The 22,446-nt window shown below is 31.4% G+C and overlaps 1 protein-coding gene across 1 annotated transcript; it reads left to right on the top strand.

Moving 5' to 3' along the window:
• Nucleotides 1-19,956: 19,956 nt before the first annotated feature.
• On the top strand, nucleotides 19,957-22,288 carry LOC133304591 (protein SIEVE ELEMENT OCCLUSION B-like; the record flags this gene model as incomplete). The annotated part of the gene is made up of 5 exons (XM_061504641.1): nucleotides 19,957-20,321; nucleotides 20,414-20,505; nucleotides 20,672-20,805; nucleotides 20,976-21,446; nucleotides 21,653-22,288. Coding segments are annotated over 5 exons (1,698 nt in total), but the record flags the coding sequence as incomplete, so codon positions are not given.
• Nucleotides 22,289-22,446: the final 158 nt, after the last annotated feature.

Below are 22,446 nucleotides of genomic sequence, written 5' to 3'. Positions count from 1 at the left end.
ATTTTGTCCGTATTTTACTTGCATAAAAAATTCTGAAGTAATTTAATATAATTTTTTTGATAATCAACAGTAAATTTGTTTCTTTTGTTAATGCTCAAATTGGTCTTCTAAACAATGTTTTCTATCCATCTGCGGAACACTGACCATTTTGTCACGTTTGGCTAAATTTGTTATCAAACTGTCACGCCAACAGTAAATTTTGCCAAAATGTCACGCGACATATTTCTCTACACAGTGTAGCGAAATATGTTTGCAAGTAATTCGTTACACTGTGTAGCGAAATATTCCATGTCAGGCTGCACAGTCAGCAAAAATGACACGTGTCAAGTAGGCAGAATTCAAGCATAATTCGCTACACAATGTAGCGAATTTCTGCTTGCTTGACACATGTCATTTTTTGCTGACTATGCATTCTGACATGGCATATTTCGCTACATTGTGTAGCGAATTACTTGCAAACATATTTCGCTACACAGTGTAGCGAAATATGTCGCGTGGCATTTTGGCAAAATTTACTGTTGACGTGGCAGTCTGGTAAATTTTTTTGCCAAGTGTGGCAAAATGGTCACTCTTCCCCCGTCTGCTTCACATTTTTCAAACGCTTGGCAAATATGTTATTTGAGAAAATTGTTCAATATCCTGAACCAAACATGATCCTCCCAAAATATCAAAGTCAGATGCATAGAAATTTTTTCTAATAACCTGAACCAAATGCCCCTAAAGGTAATGTATTTCTCATATAACATCGAGAAAAATCATCTCCTGTACTCACAACTTTTCCCCCAATTTCCATGGACCTTGAATTGAACCCGAACTCTGGGTACATGATTCTTGTTCACTCGGATGATCCCAATCAATATATGTGTAATGTAGAATTTCAGCCCAAAAAGGAGCAACAACATCATCGCCTGCGTGTACTACATAATAATAATAAACAAGAATTAATTACATCAACAAAATCGTATATGCAAATATGAGTTGTTTCATAACATACCTTCAGGGTGTTCTGGTGCTTGACCCGAAGCCATGTCATGATGTACTACGATTCGAGACTCCCTCAAATCATGCCATGGCTGAATTTGAGTACCGGACCTGCCACATTCTTCGTTATTGTCCGAAGCACTCGCATCCTCTACATGAAGACATCCTCCATTGCAATATTTTCCTCCTCATCATCCTCATAGTCCTCATCCACAACCCAAGTAGGGTCGTGTTCATCTTCCTCAGACATGTTAACAGCCGGAGCAGCATATGAGGATGCATTAAGAGGAGAATTGGAAGTAACTGACCTCATTGGTAACATAACATCCCTCGTTGTGGCAGTATCCACGTACAACTCTAAGAAATCCTTTATAGAGTGGTTCAAGAACTCTTCCAGCACCATATCGATGTCTTCGATCGACCACTTGCAAACTAATGTATTGTTTACATTGCCATAATCTTGCCGTGACTAGAGTGATTGATTGGTTGTCTTCAAGACATAATTTTGGCGTATTTTCTTATGGAGTTTCATAACGGTTAAGTTCCGCTTAATACGTGATGGCCCTTTCTCCCCTACAAAAATAACACCGCGATGACCATCATCTTTCCTACCGTTATAATATAGAACAAAACGAAAAGAATCAAAATTCGAATTCATTCTTAAAAAGAAAAAAAGAAAAACACAAAACGAAATATAAATAAACAAGTGCCAATGAAACTAGGAGTTTAAGAATAATGAGTGAGAAGAGTGTATAGAGGAGAGGTGTATAAATAGGGTGTAGTTGAGTCACTCACGCCCTGATTGGGCATGACTACCAAGTGGAACACGCCTCTGTTGGGCGTGTCTCTCTCCTCCAGGTCACGCTTCATGTGGGCGTGTCTCTCTCATGACTCATGCCCTACATAGGCGTGTCTCTCTCTACTGGGTCACGCCTCATGTGGGCATGTTTGACTATTATACCTGCGTAAATAGTTTCTAAACAACTACATTTGCGTAATTATTTATTAAAAAAAGTAATATTTAAATTTTTTTGCCTCTCTATCTATATCTACTTCCTATACATCTAAATAAGGAGTAAATGAGTAAATTTTTAATGCATTAGATACATTAAATTTAGTGCATCAGTCTAATTATTTTATGATACATAGATAAAAAATTATTACATCATATAAAAGAAATAGATAATATGATATTTTTATTTATATATCACAAAATAGTTAGATAAATATACTGAATTTTTAGTGCATCTGATGCATTAAAGATTTTTTTCCATAATATTGTACTTTTTGGTCAATTTTCTAAAAAAATATAATTATTTAACTATTTAATCTCGACCTGAACATAATATTCCAAACACAATATAAATATTGAAAAAAATATTTCTGCTGTTAATGCATATAAATTATCTGTATTTATTTCCAAAACGACATTGTTTTGATATTGAAATCTTAAAAAATTATAAATTTAAAGATTATTATAACCCTGAAATAAATTAAAATTATAAAAATATCATAATTTCTGTCCCAAAACGACATCATATTGGACTTACTGCAGATAACTTATCTGCCGTAACTGCAAAAAAAACAAATTGATAAATATTTTGTATACGAAAAAACAAAAAATATCCCGTGCTCCGCTAATGATTTGAAGGTTTTGCCAATTCAATTTATTTTTTTAAAAAAAAAAGTTGTATGAAGAAGGTTGCCAAAATTTTGTAAAAAGAGCATTGGAGATGCTAATCAAGCACATGACTAACAGCACTTGGCGATTTGCCTGCCACCTATAGAAGCTTATCTACAATGGTGTGAACAAATTTTTTTCTTCTTAAAGTGTACCCCCAAAATAAAAAATAAAAAAAGAAGTGTAAACCCGTGTCACTCGTGGGATTATAAATAGGCACAAAGATTGCAGCTGTATGCGGCAACAATATCGTACTCTCTGCTAGCCTAATAGTTCCCATTCACTAATTAAGAGGATCACATTTGAAGACCCACATGATGGTTTGCCACGTGCTTGGTGGGTGTAACTTCAGTTCGGGTTAAATTTTAATAAATTATATTTATTATGTATAATTATATAATTAATTATAATTTGGCCCAGTGTAAAATTGTAATTTGGCCCGAGTTAAAATTTAAAATTTGACCCGAGCTAAAATTTAAAATTTGACCCTTTTATCAAAAATTAAAATATATTTGGTGAGAGATTTGGATAAGTTATGTGTTTTCATTTCCATTTATATAAAAAAATTAAAATATTTTCAATAAAATTTAAAAATATTTAATAAAATTATAATTCTTTTGATGCTTCCTGCTCAAGTGTTTTATATTTAATATAATTTAAATATATTATGATATGAACTAACTAAAATTAAAAAAATAAGAGTAAATACTCTTTTTGGTCCTGAGCAAATCTCATTATGTCCGCTTTAGTCCCTAGCAAATAAAAAGGCTATTTGTGGTCCCTAAGAAATTCAAAATGGACCCATTTAATTGAAATCGTGATCCCTCATAAATTAAAAAAAGATCCACATTAGTCTATCAAAAGAACTAAAATGAATCCACTTTAAATTTTTTAAGGACCACAAATAATCTTTTTATTTGCTAGAAACTAAAATGGGTATCGTAAAATTTTTTAGAACCAAAAATAATATTTACTCAAAAAATAAATATACATTAAATTTTTTGGCCCGAGCTTCAGTTGAAGCCCGGCTCCACCACTGGTTTAATTAGTATCTTGCTTAAGGACTTGTTGGTTGGCAGATCAAGGGCAGACATATTAGACGAGCCAACTCGAGGAGGATGCGTCACATATTTGAAGACCCACCTGATGGTTTAATTTGTATTCGGTCTCGAGAATTGTTGGATCATATCGTAGTCACGTAGTGTATGTGCTCAAAGTTCTAGTCAATATCTCAATTATTGTGCATAAGTAATAAGCTTAAACTCAAGATATTGCAAAGTATTGGCAATTGTAATAAATGGATTCAGTGCGTGTATTTGAGATCTTTAACTTTTTATTTATAGGAGTTATTTTTTGGGCTTGAATTCTTATTTGTAGAGATAAGAATTTTATCTTCATTATTTTTATCATCTTATGCTATTAAGATAATTATGTCATTATCTATTAAAACATTTATAGATAAATAATTAAGATATGGATATATTCTATAACAAATAGCTGAACCTCAATTATTAGTTTTTGTGCTTTTCTTACGGGCTAGTGCCCTCCATGTAAAAAACAAAAACAAAAAATAAATAAAAATTAAGAGGATCACAAGATTAATTTGGGGATAATGTTCGGCTCCATAACATACAAAGGTCCAAAAACTATTGGACCATAACCGATCAAAGCTGATGAATTCATGAAAGTCCTCGGCATAAATTTGAAACATTGACCCATTTGCCATTTTTTTAATTTTTTTTTATCTAAATGTCAAAATTTCTCAAAATATCACGTGTATAAAATTATTACAGCAGATAGCAAACTTTATTTATTAATATAGCATGTTTTTGGAAATAATAGCAAACCATATGAAATAGAACCCCTAATTCGCTATGTATCCTAACGAGCTATATATATGTGTCGTAATAGTACCGTGATACAAAATCACATGGCTGTGTACTATGATGTACAGACATTGACACAAGACATGAAAAATGACACGACACGCCGATACGTTAATTCTAAAAAATAGCATATTTTGACACGTTGGGACACGTTTTGATATTAAATAATATTTTTAATATATATAATATAATTTAGATTTAATACAACAACAGTCCATATTAAGTCATATAATCAATCAAATATTCAAATTTTATAACATAAATAAAAAAAAATATTTCGTACCTTGTTAATTTTCATGTCAAATTTCATAACAAAAAAAATTGATTTATAAATAGTTAATAAAAAAATTAAGACTAAAAAAAAAAAATATCTCGGAGCGTGTCAGAGCGTTTGACCACGTGTCGAAAAAAGTTGACTGCGCGTCAGAAAAACGTGTCGGAACATGCCGGAGAGTTGACCACGTGTCCCAAAATGTCGAACGCGTGTTGGAGCATATCGGTGTCCGACTCACATTTTTTCAAAAATTAAAATGCCGTGTCGGGGTATTAGAGGCTCGCTGTTGCTACTTTCATTACACTTTCTCTCTTTCTTTTCAAAAACTTTTTTTCCTTTAACTTTTATGACTTCCAACTTTTTGTTTCTAACTCTAAGTTAATTCGCTAGCCAGTATAATGAATTTATACCATATTGATATGTGTCCTAACAATTTTCAGAGCAGACTGATATTTCACATAATTTGTTACTGTTGACAACGAACTAGGTCCAAAAATATCCCACATTAGTAAACAAAATTCGATACTTGTTGTAAAAAATTTGTACGCGTGACATTTTAAAAATTTTTATTGTTTGCCTAGTAATTCAGCAAATTTTTCTTTTGAAAAATAACAAATTGATCATTGTTCCCATAAATTTGGCCAGCTAGCACACTCACAATATGAACAATCTCATTTTTGTTTCTTTTCTATTTCCTTGCATTGATGCGGTAGTCAGATCGAGTTCGTGTGTGTGCGTAGCTTTTTTTCATCATTTGTTACAAAAACTGAAAAAAAAAATGCATTTACTATTTTTTTTCAAGCAAAAACATGACTAAGTATAGAAGCAGAACTATTAGAAAAATGTATTTGATATTAGGGAAAATATAACGTAAAAAGAGAAATTTAATAGTAATTAATTAATAATTTGAAAGAAAATACTAAACAAGGGTGAAGCTGAGTGTCTTAAAAGAAGAGAGTTAATTGATCAATAAAATATTATTTATGATCGAGCATTATTTTTAACCTGGACACGATACAATCAATAACTTTATGTTAAACACAATATAATTTACGGGTTCATGACATAACGTAAATTAAAATATATAATTATTGAGCTATTTAATCTCGACATCAACCTTAATATTCCAAATACAATATAATTTTTTTAGGGAAATATTACTCTCCTTCAACATGAGATATCATCTCTCATTTTCTCTTTCTTCGATTTTCGTGCCCCACTTTTTTTTTGTAATGGTGGGACCCACCTATTTTCTCTCTACAACATAAGATATCTATCTTATGTTGAATGAGAGTAATAAAACCCTTTTTTTTATCAACGAAAAAAAAATCCCGTGCACCCCTGATGATTTGAAGGTTTTGCGAATTCAGTTTCTGATTTTTTTTAAAATAAATTATGTATGAAGAGTGCCGCCAAAATTTTCTAAAAAGAACTTGCCTACCACCTGTAGTTGAAGGAAGAATCGAGATATCTTGGGTTTTTGACGAAGAAATGTAAATTTTAAAAAAAAATCTACTTATTTAGTTAGGTGAAAAAATATTTTATTAGATTAATGTAGAAAGATGAGTTTCATATGACTATGTATTTAGTTGTACATTTGACACATCATGTTTCTGAATGTGATGTGACTATACCATGAAACAAGTGCCTGAACATGACGTGTCTTGGTATTGTGTTGATCAGAGTTGTAAGAAATGCACATCTGGTACATACACATTCAGATGCGCACCAGATACAAATATGTTCAAACTTGTAAAAAACGTGCACATGGTACAAACATGTTCAGACACGTACCTGTTATAGATGTGTTTAGATTTGTCAAAAATATGCATGTGTCAGGTGCGTGACTAAAGTGTAGTCACCTAAAATGCATCTTCCAACATTAGTTGGATAAAATATTTAATCAAAGAACTAAACAAATAAATTTTTTTGAAATTTGCTTTTCTTAGATAAAAATCCAAATATCTTGGTAGTGACAGGCACAGCACAGGACTCAGACCAACATAAAGGACAACTCTTATATTTTATTTATCATATAACAGAATTATAATTATACAAAAATAAATTAATATGATAATTTTATAATTAGTTATTTCAATTATTTTATCTTTTTTTATCATAATTAATTCACGTAAAAAATTAAATAATAGAATAACAATGTTCATTTCATGTTTTTACCATTCTCATTGATGTGCTGTGTCAGTGTAAATAAAGCATTATATACTCATTCACACTGAACAAGTTGCGGAACAGGTCAGTGCTATTGGGAAATACCGAAATACTACGTCTCATAACAGTAAAGAAAGCGCAATAAGAGTGTGTTTGGTTGGAAGATTTTGATGAGATAGATAGAAAAATGGAGAAGTGGGATTGTATGATCACCTTGTATGGTTGAAGGGTTTTACAAATTTGTCTATCTAAGGGGGTGTTTGGTTCAGGTTAAAATTTTTTTTACTAGAGAAACGTAATTACTAGGAATCTGCAGGAAAATTGAGTTAGATAGGAAAGTTTAAAAAAAGTTGTTTGGTTGGACAAAATTTCACCAGGAAAATTGAGTGAAATTTCTGAATCCGTGTTTGGTTGAAGATAAAAGATTGATGGGAAAACTTAACGAAGTTACAAAAAAACCCTTTTACACATAACCCTTGTAACTTCTCTGACGCGGTATATCTTGTTCACGGGCGTCTTCTTCGACCAGCTACAAGAATGGAACCAGCTACCAAATAGAGGGTCTTAACATATCTCCACAACGCATACAATCGGGTCCAGCCATTTTCATTAAAATGTGAGAATATACATAAACTGGACTCAAAACTGCAAAAATAACCGAGTTTCATTCTCGTTTACCTGACCTTCCATCATAACCATTTGGCTTTCTTCACTCAAATTTCCATTTGGGTTTCTTCAGAACCGCCAATTTTGGGTTTCAGAACATAGATGAGTGATGTTTTGTAAAAAGTTGTTTGCTGACGTGTGAGGGTAATCTTGTACCACTTTATTCACTTCTCCAGTTTTTAGAAAAATACCACGTCCCAGGCTGCTTTCGTTAACAGTAGTTTTGTCCCTTTCTAACATAATTGTAGATAGCTAGGTAACTGAGAGTGATGGTAAAATTCATGAAATCCTTCTACCAAACGTGGAGAACTGAGAATCCAGAAATCAGTTTGCTAGGAAACCACTCAAAAATCCTGAACCAAACACTACCTAAAAGATTTTTTGTTATAATTAAAGGAGTGAATTTTAAAAGTGAGAATTATATTCAGTATTGGAGCTCAAGGCCGAGGCCGAGCTATTAAAGTTGAAGCCCTTCACTGGGCTAAGCTCGAGGCTGATGCCAAGCTTTTAAACTTGAAGCTCTTTATTGGGTTGAGCTCAAGGCCGAGGCCGAGCAATTAAACTTGAAGCCCTTCACTGGGCTGAGTTGGAGCTCAAGGTTGAGGCTGAGCTCTTAATCTTAAAGCCCTTCGTTGGGCTGAGCTCAAGGCGTGGCTGAACTCTTAAACTTAAAGCCCTTCACTGGGCTGAGTTGGAGTTCAAGGCTGAGGCTGAGCGATTAAACTTGAAGCCCTTTGTTGGGCTGAGCTCAAGGCCGATGCCGAGCTTTAATCCTGAAGCCCTTCGTTGGGCTGAGTTGGAGCTCAAGGCCGAGGCCGAGCAATTAAACTTGAAGCCCTTCGTTGGGTGTTGAGCCCAAGGCCGAGGCCGAGATAATAAATTTGAAGCCCTTCGTTGGGCTGAGCTTAAGTCCGAGGCCGAGCTAATAATTCTGAAGTCCTTTGTTAAGCTGAGTTGAAGCTCAAGACTGAGGCTGAGCTTTTAAACTTGAAGCCCTTCGTTGGGCTGAGCTCAAGGCTGAGGCCGAACTAATAATTTTGAAGCCCTTTGTTGGGCTGAGTTGAAGCTCAAGGCTGAGGCTGCTTTTAAACTTGAAGCCCTTTGTTGGCCCTTTTTTATTTGAACTCGACTTTTATGCCGTGGTCTTTTAATTTGTGCCTCGCTTCTTTCGCGGGGGTTTTTTAATCTAAACCCGGCTTTTTATTCCGTGGTCTTTTAATTTATGGCCCTGCTTCTTTCGTGGAGGCTTTTTTATCTGATCACGACTTTTTATGTCGTGGTCTTTTGATTTGAGCCCCGCTTCTTTCGCGGAGGCTTTTTTAATCTAAACCCGGCTTTTTATGCCGTGGTCTTTTAATTTGAACCCCGCTTCTTTTGCAGAGGCTTTTTTATCTGATCCCGGCCTTTTACACCATGATCTTTTAATTTGAGCCTCGCTTCTTTCCCGGAGGCTTTTTTAATCTGAACCCGGCTTTTTATGTCGGGGTCTTGTAGAGACGGAGATTCTCATTTGCATTGGGGTTCTTGAGCTTCTTGCACGACGATCGCCCTTGTATTAAGATTTGGTTGTAGCAGCGCTTCTCTTGCTACCGCGGTGATTATCTGTGGCTTTACGCTTGTGCTCTGCGTGCTCACTATAGTTGGGTGGGAATCGAACTTTACGATTTCCCACAGACGGTGTCAATGTTCGATTCTATTAAACCGTATAATAATACCTCAAGGGTATGCGCTCAGAGATATCCTATGGATAGATATCTTGGTTGGCTTATAGCCAATATCCCCATCACTGCGCACAAGAAATAGGCTTTAGCCGAGACGTGGGTGTGTGCACATTGTGGGCAGAAGTAGTCAATGAGTTCAGAGTATGTACCTGGGGTCTTTAACCTCTTAATTATAAGGGTTACCTCTTGGATTTGTGTAGATCTCCCAGTAGTAGTAGAATTCAACTTCCTTTCTGTTAGAATAGGAACTCTATCCTTAGCAACCTTACTGTTTTATATTGTTAGGATAATTGAATAATAATCCTTTAAGGGATCATTAGGTAGGTGGTTAAGATATGAAAATATTACATAACACAAATAATATCTTATGTTAAAATTCTTGATACTAATATTATCTTATTATTATACGGATTCACATTATATAAATGAAAATATATAATTATTAACTATTTCATCTCGACATGAACATTAATATTCCAAACACAATATAAACTTTTTGTATCGGAAAAAACAAAAAATATCCCGTGCACCCGGCACCCCTAATGATTTGAAGGTTTCGCCAATTTAATTATTGTTTTTTTTTAAAAAAAAATTATGTATGAAGAATTAATGCTGCCAAAATTTTCTAAAAGGAGAATTGGAGATGCTAATCAAGCACATGATGAGTAACATCACCTGGCGATTTGCTGCCACCCATAGAGGCTTATCTAGAATGTGTGGAGTGAACAATATTTTTTTTCTTGAAGTGTCCCCACAAAAAAAAAAATGTGTAAACCTGTTTCACGGATAAATTTTTAGTATGTACAACATTTTTTCACTTGTAAAAAAAATTTAAACACTTTTCAAAAATAAAAATTTCGCCACCATGCATTTTTTTCCAAAAATGACAAAATATTGTACTATTTAAATACAATAGTAATACCAAGAATTTATTCCACTTTCACAGTTTCAGTAGCTCGTGGGATTATAAATGGGCACAAAGATTGCAGCTGTCTGAGGCAACAATATCGTAAAGTACACTCTGCTAGCCGTATAGGTCCCATTTCCAAAAAGAGGAATCACATGTTTATGTGTGGCCCCATGTCATACAAAGGTCCAAAAACTTTTGGGCATAACCGATCAAAACTGATGGCTTCATGAAAGTCCTTAGCATGAATTTGGCCGGCTAGCACACTCACAATATGAACAGTCTCATTTTTTTTTTCTTTTCTATTTCCTTGCATTGATGCGGTAGTCAGTTCGAGTTCGTGGAGTGCGTGCGTAGCTTTTTTTCATCATTTGTTACAAAAACAGAAAAAATAAATACAATAACTATTTTTATTTTCAAACAAAAACATGACTAACTATAGAAGCTGAACTATGAGAAAACTGTATTTGATATTAGGGAAAATATAACGCAAAAAGAGAAATTTAATAGTAATTAATAATTTGAAAGAATTTATTAATGAAAAAAAATGTAAAAAAAGAAAATGACTAAACAAGGGTGGAGCTAAGTGTCTTAAAAGAAGAGAGTTCAATAAAATATTATTTTAGATTAAGGATTATTTTTAACCTGGACACGATACAATTAATAGCTTTATGTCAAAATTCTTGATACTAACGGATTCACATAACATAAATGAAAATATATAATTATTCAGCTATTTAATCTCGACATGAACATTAATATTCCAAACACAATATAAATTTTTTTATCAAAAAAAATAAATTCCTGTGTACCCCTAATAATTTGAAGGTTTTGCCAATTTAGTTTTTGATTTTTTTTGTAAAAAAAATTATGTATGAAGAATGCTGCCTAAATTTTCTAAACAAAAGAACTTGGCTATTTGCCTGCCACCTGTAGCTGAAGGAAGAATCGAGATATTCTGGTAGTCAGAGGGCTTCCCTCCGCTAATAAACAGGTGAACTCTTATATTTTATTTAATATGATATGATTACGTATAAGAATTATAATTATACAAAAGTAAGTTAATATGATAATTTTATAATTATTTTTTTTAATATCTATATATTTTTCTTTATCATAATTGATTCAATTTTGTAAAAATATAATTTTTCTACATGATCATATTACATTAAAAATATATGAAAAGATCCGGGCTTTTTCACCCTTTTACCCCTTATTAATTAATTAATAATTATTTTGCTCCTGATTCGAAACTATTTATCAATCTGCCCCTCTTTAGTCGACTACCTTGCATTTTTAATCGAATAAATGGCCAAAACAGACAAAAAATGGTTGCTGGGAGATTTAGTCGACTAAATCTCCCTATTTAGTCGACTAAATCTTCATATTTTACAAAAAAAAAAAATAAGTCAGTATGATTTTAATCGATTAAGTAGAGAGATTTAGTCGATTAAATCTCCCAACAACCGTTTAGTCGATTAAAAATGCAAGTTAGTCGATTAAAGATGGACAAATTGATAGATAGTTTCGAATCAGAGGCAAAATAGTTATTAATTAATTAATAAGGGACAAAAGGGTGAAAAAGCCAAAAGATCCGCTCTCGATAAACTCACGAGTTTCACGTTCCAATTAAATAAAAGAGGCCATTTTTTCCTCTGCAGCTACACAAGAGAAATGATAAATAAGTTTCAGCTAAAAATGAATAAAAACATCTCACATGTTAAAATAAAGATTTAATAAAAAATAAAATAAAAATATCGCACATATTGTAAGAAATCTTTTATATATATATATATATATATATATATATATATATATATATATATATATAAACAATGCAAGAAGCCAAGAACAAATTAATGGGATTTGCATCTATCATGTCACATGATACAAAAAAGTTTCCTACACACAATATTTTGTGGAGCCCACACTTTTTGAAGCAAAATAAAATAAAAATTAAGGCACGCAAAATGAATCTTTATATCATTACACAATCACTTTTCTTACAACATAATTCTTATAAAACTCCAAATTATTCGCATAAAACAAACCACATTGATTACACGCAGATCTCGCAAATATCTCAGTGTGTGCATGGCAATATTTTATTCTTTTACATTGTTTATAGGTGGAATTTTTATTTTATTTTATTTACGTGGCTAAGAAGAATTTTTGTATAAAAAATATATGTAATAACATAATTTTATTTTAAAAATATATATTTAATAACTATTATATATTTAATATTAAAATAACAATGTTCACTTCAATGCAGAATAAGATTTGAGACGTCTATCAGTGAATGTTAACCGGAATATATGCCAATCTGAAAAGTGAGCGAAGTTACTCTGGTTCTGCAGAAAAAAAAAATGGCTGGGACTGAGATGAGAGAAAGAGAGAAAAGATTGAGCAGAGAAGAGAAAAAAATAATTAATACAGATGTTAATTTTTTAATGGAAGAACTGCAATGGTCTTGGAGCATATTAAAAAATTTCATAAAAAGTGAAAATAACTTCTCAAAAGATTTTTTCTCTCTCTTAAAAAGAGGTTGCAGTGTTAAAATGAATAATTTTCATTTAATTCAAAATAAATTATTTGCATCAAAACAAACACATTAATTACGCAAAAATAATTGAGTTCGATTCGAATAAGCTTGACTTATCAATCGGAATTTGTTCGGGTCATGTTTACGGGAATTTCAACCGCAATTGTGGGACTCTCATTAAGGGTAAATACTAATTTTTTTTTGAGCCAAACTTAGATGGAAATTAGTCCTAACTCAATTACTTTCCATTTTCATTTAGTTTACATTTCTCAATTAATTGTTTTTTTTTTGATAACATCTCAATTAATTTTTACTTGAAATATAACTTTTGTTTTAATTTAGTTTATAATTTTTATTTAGTTTTCATTAAGAGTATATATTATTTTTTTTAATTTATTATTATTATTGTTATTAATCGATTAAGTGTGAAAAAGAAATCTGATTTATTGGGTCTAAAGCAGACATGTGGCATCTTTTTTTCTCATTATCATTATTATTAACCGGTTAAGTGTGGAAACGAAATTGATCCATGCGGTGTAAAGCAAACACGTGTCATTCCATTTTTCATTTAGTTTGCATTTCTCAATTAACTTTCATTTGAGATATAATTTTTGTTTTCGTTTAGTCTACGATATTTATTTAGTTTCCCTTAAGAGTATATTCTATTATTATTTTTATTAAATTATTATTGTTATTAACCGATTAAGTATGAAAAGAAATATGTTTCATTGGATATAATGCAGACACATAATATTTTTTCCTCATTATCATTATTATTAATTGGTTAAGCGTGAAAACGAAACTGATTCATGAAATGTAAAGCAGACACATGTTATTTATGTCATCTAGTGATTTTTCTCATTAGTTATATATAGATACTAGTTATTGGATTAAATTGGTTGTTCCACATAAACATTTACTTATATAGTTACATAGAATTAAGGGTGTAAGTACAGAAAATTACCCCTGAGAAATCCGCAGATATTAGTTTGTATGATCATTAAATAATTTTATCTTTTTAAATGAGATTATTATTATTTTTTAATTTCCAAAAAAAAATTGTTGATAAGAATTAACACGGTATATGAAATATAAGTGTATAGGGAAATTATTTGGAACCAGAGTTTGTGATTTAGATATCTTACATCTATTTTCTAAAAAGATGATAGTTTAACGGAGACGGGATACATAATTCATGCTTAGTTGATGAAACGAATGAGTCCAAGAAAGTTTGTTTTTATTCATACTGTCAAGTCAGAAAAGAAATATGCAATTATTGATGAGAAAAGTGTTTCTCATTTTAAATGACAGAAAGTTATGTCCTTTTTAAGAGAGATACAGATACAGAAAATTTGAATTTTAAATTAAAAAAATCACCTACTTTATCTCTTCTATGATTTTTGTTTTTCTGTGTGGGACATTGTAATAATTTATGTCATTTAAAATGACAAACACCAAACCCATTGTTAGTTGCCAAGAACTTTCTTGCATTTTGAAGGCTTATTGTAGCTCGCTGAGGATAATTAATTGGCACGCCTATTTAGCTTTATAATTATTTCATAAACAAATCAAATTCTACAGTTATAGATTGAGAAAATGTCAGATGCCAAATATTAAATACAACTTAGAGATTGATGAAAATTTTAATAAAATTAATTTTTTTTTTTAAATTCTAATGTGATATTTTTTTAAACTTAAAGAAATTTATTATTGAATCAAAGTTTAGGCTAGCACTAAGAAGTCAATTGACTCTAACAGATATATAAAAGCCACAAATTTTTTTTTATTAAAACTTCAATTGTCTGCTTAATAATTTTAGCATTCTTTTATAAAAATAGAGTAGGGTTATATTGACAATTTTTTTTTTACAAACTTAAAAACTACATTATATCTGACTGGTAATACTCTATTTAAGAGTGTATTACCGGCCAGACATAATATAATTTATAAGAGTTGGTAAACAAAAAAATTATTTATAGGGAAGTAAGTTGAAAGTTGCATTTTATAGTGAGCAAAATTAATTTTTTATGTGGGACATTGTAATTTTTCCAAAATGTACCACATAAGTGTAATCTTAATATTGTTATGAAAAGGATTAGTGTGTGTTTGAATTAGTTTGTTTTGTATTGGGTATTCAAAGTATTTTAAGTTTTTAAAATACTTTGAATACCCAATACAAAACAAACTCATTCAAACACACACTAATCCTTTTAAGTGTTATAATAGATTTTCTTTTCATTTTAAAAGCTTTTCTTAAAACTATAAACGTTTACAGTTTTAAGAAAAGCTTTTAAAATGAAAAGAAAATCTATTATAATATTTAAGAAAATACAACATAATATTAGTTTCAATCGACAAGAAATTAATATTTGTATGCAATAAAAAAATACATTTTATTAATTGAATAAATATTTATGTTTTACATTAATTATTTTGATAAGATAGAAACATATACTCATAATTGGTGCGATGAAGAGTCCAATCGCGGATTGCGTCGTCGGGGACGACCATTAACCAAGACAACCTCTCTCTTTGATGATCATGTGATTTCAGTATAGGGTCGTGAAAATCCTATGACGAGAAGTGATCTGAATATTATGGAAATCAAGAAGTGTCGAAGGAAGCCAAGAGTAAAATTGGTCAGAAGAGTTTTTCAATTGCTTTTGGCTTCCCCAATTTTTAAAACCTAAAAATTTTAACTTTTCAAAATTAAAAAGAAAAATTTTAACTTTTTTGTTGACTTCTTTTATTATAAGCTCCCATCCAAATATGAAAAAAAAAAAAAATTAAAAGCATTTTATTTTATTTTAAAAAAAAATTAGTAAAAAAAAAACAACTTCTACCGTAAGAGAAGCCGATCCAAACGACCACTTAATGCGAAATGTTTTGTTTGTTTTTCGCTCAGACTTTTTCTTTTCTTTTCTTTTTTTTTTCGCTGAGAGATATTAACGATTTCGCACAAATGGGACCAAAAAGGACAACACTGTCTCATGCAGTTATAATTGCATAGAGGACAAAAGGCTTCTTTATCTAATTGGGAACGTGAGACATGTGAATTCACTTGTCTGTATATGGTGGAGGCCCTGTGATTGTGACGTAACTACCAAATCCAGTCCTGACGTAATTAGCTATTTTCAGAGATTATAATTATATTTTTTTTTTTACAATCTCTTACAATTATATTTTATTATCGTTAATTTTTGTTAATCAACAATTGTCATTTTCACAAATTAAATTCATTAATTAATTATTAATTTATAATAGATAATAATCGTTGATTGACGAAAATCAACAGTGATAAGATATAATTGTAAGAGGTTGTAAAATAAAAAGGTTGTAAGTATAACCTTCCTCTAGATATTATGTTTAAGCTGTAAAATTATAATCATTTATTTTAATATAATGAAAACTTTCTAAAAATATTTATATATATTAATAAGTATTTTATAAATAAAAGGTTGACATATTTATAAATATATTATTTATAAATGAATGTATTAATATATAAATATATTTATTTTTATTTTTAAATGATATTTATGTTTATCTAAAATTTCCTTAATAGTAAAGAAATTTTCAAATTGTATACCCTTTATGATATTTCTAATTAATATTACAGTTTATTTAAATTACTTTACCAAACAATTTATTTATAACTATTTAAAAAAAACAATTTATTTATAACTGTAATTTTTAAGATAAAAAATTATATAATTATCGAATAGCTTCAAATTCTTTTAAAAACTTATTTTTAGTTTTAATTTTTTAGTAACTTTTAAGCTGAAAAAAAGCAAAGGCAAGCATACATAAATTAAAAAATAATTAACTTTAGCATTTGAAAAAAATTAACAAATATTTTGTATCCAGCGTACCAATTTTTATTTATTTATTTATTTTTTATCCAAACGTTCCTGATTCCTTTGCGCTATCTGTTGTTTTTAAGAGAAACTCGAAAATAAAAAAATAAAACTTTGCCATCCTTCATTTTTTTTTATTCCAAACAAAGATTTATAATCTTCTTTGTCATCCACTCATCCCATTGCTGGGACTTCTTTTTCCCAGTTTATGCTATGCAATAATTTTTTTTATAAATTTAAAGTTCTCTAAAAATTATTTTCTTATTTGTAAAAAACTCGTTGAATGAAAATTTTATATATTACAAATTTCATCAGTTACTCAGACACGGCGACACAGAAAGTTTAATTAATTAAACTTTAAAAAATAATTTTTAATTGAAGCAGGGTGCAAAATTACGTCGGATATTTATGTTAATTTTGTCAGGGTCTTGATTGGATGGTTGCCTATATTTGAAAGAAGAATCGAGATATATTGCTAGTCACAGTCACAGTCACAGGGCTCCACTCCACGGGATTTTTTAAAGTGATTCGGAATTATTTTTTTGGGTGATCCTTTTTCTATTTTTGGAAAAATGTACTTCCTTTTTTGTCCCTCACTTTTTTGAAAATTCCCTCCCACTCCCTCGTCGTTTGCTACTTTTGACATGGGACCATGCGTACATGGACTCATGGAGCACTAAAAGTTTAAAACAAACCTCTCCCACTCCACAAACAAGCAGCTGAACTCAGAAGTCTCAAGTACCCATTAGACAAGAAGCCTTTTTTTCTCTCTGTCAGTTGCCTACACAGGAAAAATTCTATAATACTACGATAGTATGAATATCTAAAGAAACACATATAACTCTTAACTTTATATTTTTAAAATTTTAAATTAAAAATATTTTAAGTTAATATGATTAATTTTAATTTAGTATTTTTTATACTCAACTTAAATTAATTAAAGAAAATATTATTTAATATTTATAAAAAAAATTCCTACATATTTTTCATTTTACTTTTGAATTTCATTTAAATTTGAAATACTTATTTAACATACATAATACTATACTAAGTAAACTAAAATTTAATATTTATATACTGCTCAGTTTTGGAATCAACTAAAATCTTAATTTGGTGGTTCGAAGATTTGAATAATTTTTTCAATTTAATATATACTTTAATATTAAAATCATATTTAAATGATCCTCTTACTAAGTTACTGTATAAAAATAAATAATGTTATTTAGGTTATTCTTAATTTAAAAAACTTATACAATGTCAAAATCTTAACTAGTATAGTAGTATTAATTAGGGGTGTAAATAGGTTAGGTTAGGTTATGCTTTGCCTTAAATAGACTAGGTCTTTGTAAGAAAATATTGGGTCTGGCCTATTAGCCTGTGTAGGTCCCAAATTACAAGTCTGGTTTGACCTACATTTAAAAAATAAAAGTCTTGGCTTAGGTCTGTTAGCCTGTTTAAGCCTATTAAACATTCAACAATTAAAAGAATAACTAAAATAATATTACTTTATTATCCAAAATTATGAAAATAGTAATTTTATTTATTTTATTTAAAATAAATAATATGATATAGGCCGGTCTGTAGGCTTATAGACCCGACATATACAAAAAAAGCCCATGGCCTATGTTTTAAGAGAAAACATTTTCTCATATCGTAGAAGAGTTGTTTTCTCATATTAGTGACCCTGCAATTTTCGTGCACTATTTTTTTTTGCTTTTTTACTTTTTTAATAGATGTGGGCTCCACATAAGATGTCTACAGTATGAGAAATTTTTTTCCTATCGCATGAGAAAATCGAATCATATTTTTTAAATAGATTTTTTTAAAAGTCTAGACATGTTCTGTTATACTAGGCCAAATCTGACCTAATGTAAACTAGGCCGTAGGCCGTTGTAGACTGATCTAATCCATTTACATCTCTAGTATTAACTCTTTAACTGTAGAAGTTGTAATTATCCTCAAAATCAGCGCAGGAATCCCAGTAATTTTAAAAACCTGTCACAGATCCATTCACCCAATTCTATCGGTGCATAATTTGAATCATGATTTGAAGGTTTTGTCAATCGAAAGAGTGTCCCGATGTACTACTTTTTGGAAGAGATTTAAAGGATTAATCTTATTCCCGTTCCAAATAAAACTAGTCGAGAAATGACAAACCTATTAAAATATTTCAAAAAAAAATTGCACCAAATTTTTTCCTAAGAGCATTATTCCTGATGCTAATCAAGCACATGACTAAAAAAACTTGGCTTGTTATTAAAAAAAAAAAAAAACTTGGCTATTCGCATGCCACGTACAGAAGATTATCTAGAATGGTGTGAACAACAGTTTTTTCTTAAAGTGTCGCAAAAAAAAAAAGTGTGAACTTATGTCCTCAGCGGGATTATAAATAGGCACTGAGATTTCTTCTGTCTGATGCAACAATTCCGTAAAGTATTCTTCTCTCTGCTTCTAAATCCGATAGAGTTTTGTTTGAGGAGAATGGCCAACATGATCAAAAAGATAGTTCCAAGTTTGAACACTTCTGTTGGTGTTAGTGCTAATGCCGGTTTGCAGTTGCAGACATCAACTTCTGTTGGTGTCACTGCTAATAATGCTGGTTCGCAGTTGCAGGCATCAGTAGATTTTGGTACGCTGAACCCATTCAGCGTGGCTGATGATGTCATCTCAAAAAACATTATTGGGATCCATGATTCCCAGGCTGTTAGGCACGACGTTGATTCTCTTTACAATGTCGTCACAAACATTGTTCAGAGCTCCACTCATATTGATGGCTCCCTCGATCTCAAGGTTTAACTTTAATAATATTATCCACACATTTCTTTAAAATATATATAACACAAGAGGCTGCCATATATATACTCGTGCAATTATAATTTTTTTTATTTATTTATATCATTTTAATTACAGCGTGCCAAATCCATTGAACTCGTGGAAGACAAGGTTCCTCAATCTAGTTTCATGCCATCTTACAGTACGCTGAAAGAAATTGCTTGTCAGGTTATCCCTACTTATCTCATATCGAATTTCGTTACGTTATTTTATAGTGCATATATTCATTGATCTCTGAACGGTATAAAGTAAGATAATATTTAATTTTTATGCTTAATTGTGTGGTGATGCTTGTTCATACGAATATAACATGTTTCTATATGACTCACATGAAATTATATATTTTAGAAAATGATGGATAAATCTAACTGTGGTGACAGATGACATGCAAGCCATTCAATACATCGAATGCACACGTGTCTGTAGTGGGGATACTTGAAAAGCTTAGGAGTTATACATGGGATGCTAAAGCAGTGATAGCTTTGGCGGCATTTGCTTTGGACTACGGTGAAACATGGCGCCTTTCACTGATGAAAGCAGCAAGCAAGGAAAACGGATTGGAGCTTCATGTGTTCAGGCTCGGAGAATTTGATAATCCCAAACAGCCAAATGCTGACCTTATCAGCACTCTGGTTGATCGCACTTTGCAACTCATTGAGGGTATCATTAAGTTGGAGAAACTCATTGCTAACAAAGCTTATAGCGCAAAGGATGTTCCTGCTTTGTATAAAGCTCCTCGAGATCTTTATACTTATTGGGCAATCTTATCCCTTCTAGCTTGTGCTAATCAGATGACTGAATTGTGAGTTCTACACTTACATGCAATTGAAAATTTTGTGATCTTATCTCGATTTTTTTTTTCCGACCAATTGTTTTAATGTTGTGTTGATTCAGGGACTGGCACATCAAATCTGAAGTGGTTGGGAGGCTCAAAATTGTTCTGACACAATTGAATGCTGATCTGGATGAAATCAAAATCCAAATAGGTTATAAAGATAACGCTCTTATGTTTTTATTACTTTGTTACATTGCACTCAAATCTTAAAGACTGGAGTTGACGACAACATTAATTGTCGAGGGAACTTATTTAATTTTAACTTTACTGAATTGAAAATCCAATACTGACTAAAGAACATTCTCTGTCTATTGCAGCAAGTATAGAGGATTTGACATGGCGCTTCACTGTCTTCCAAACTTATTCAGGAATTTTGGAGCTTTTAAAAGCTCTGATATTCCCCAGAGATATTAAGCAACTCGAAATCTTCGATAACACTGCTCAAGAGTTGGTTAGTAACAAATTATAAACTGATATTTTCACTGATATTTCTATAAGCCATGCTTAGAAGGAGATCAATTGAAAACAAAACCTTTTTGTTCTTATATTAGTGAATGACATCATCTTTCAGTTTTGATGATCTAGATGCTTACTATTTTGGTGTTGGTTTGTCCTTAATAGGTTAACCACGAAGTGCTGAAGACAAAGAACCTACTATTGTTCATTTCTGGTCTTGACAACATTGAAGATGAGATTTCGGCTATAAAGTCAATTCACGACTCATTGACCAAAGACAAAGATAAACAGGATTATAAGATATTGTGGATTCCGGTTGTGGAAAAATGGAACAACGATGAGAAGAGTAAGTTTGAGAAGTTGAAATCTCTGATGCCATGGTACGTTGTGCACTACTTTTCACTTATAAAAGGTTTCAAAGTCCTACAAGAGGAGTGGAACTACCAGGGTAAGCCTATTGTGGTGGTAACCAATCCTCGCGGGGAGGTAATTAACAGAAATGCATTGCATATGATTTTTGTGTGGGGCATTAGAGCTTTTCCCTTTGGAGTTGGGGACATTGACAAACTTTCCCAGCACTGGAATTGGTTTTGGACCGAGGCATTTAAGATTCATCCCACTATTGAACTATGGGTGGTAAGTACAACTATTCAATATTATACAAGTTTTGACACCGTTAGAGTAGAGTAATGATATACAAGCAACTAATAGCAGTAATATGAAAAACAAAAAGGTTTGGTTAATTTTGTACAAACTATTCTAATTTTTGGATTATTTAATTTTGTGTAAAGTATATTATCATATCATTATACTCATTAATTAAAATATATATTGTGAATCAGACCCAGGAGAACAAGTATATCTTCTTTTATGGAGGTACGGACATCAAATGGACACAAACATTTGGTTCTCTTGTGGATGACATAAAAAAGGATCCAATTATGAAGGAGACAGACACTTACATAGAGCAATTCAACCTGGGAACAGTTGATAGTAACATTACATCCAAGTTCTGGGTGAACATAACCAACTCGTTTCTGAGCAAGATTCAAAAGGATCACTTTGAGGTTGATCTTGTCCTCAAAGATATACAGACTTTGCTCTCTATGCAAACTGAGAAGGGATGGGCTCTTTTGAGTAAAGGGAAGAATGTACTAGTTATTGGTTACAATGAGTCGATGGTGAAAGTTCTAGAAGACTTCAAAAAGTGGAAGACTAATGTGGTGGAGTTACAAGGCTTTGACAATGCATTCAAACACTACTATGACCAGATCAGTACAACCCTTCCTCTTCATTGTGTCCACTTCCATTTGGAAAATATTCGCTCTGGAGTCCCATTGAGCATGGGTTGCCCAGCACCATCCTGTAATCTGAAAATGGAGATTGAATCTGTGAATTACAAGTGCTGCCATGGGATACATTATGACCATATCACTGAAAATGGTGAAGCTCCCACACTGGTGCCGAAGACCAATTAATGAACACCCTGGTCAATCTGCTTTGATGAACTGAAACTCGATGTTTTTAATAAATATGTTTGTCTTAATTATGTTGTGTGTGTGTTTGCGTCTGTGTACCTTTGTAGAGGTATATGCTACATGGGCATGAGTGTTTACGTTGTTGTGTACGTGTGTTG

The sequence above is a fragment of the Gastrolobium bilobum genome, unplaced genomic scaffold, assembly GCF_033153095.1.
Source record: "Gastrolobium bilobum isolate Gb01-03AN ecotype WA unplaced genomic scaffold, APGP_CSIRO_Gbil_v1 utg31257, whole genome shotgun sequence".
Classification (NCBI taxonomy): domain Eukaryota; kingdom Viridiplantae; phylum Streptophyta; class Magnoliopsida; order Fabales; family Fabaceae; genus Gastrolobium; species Gastrolobium bilobum.
Note: the sequence above shows the minus strand (reverse complement) of the source record. Positions and strands in the feature narration are given on the sequence as shown.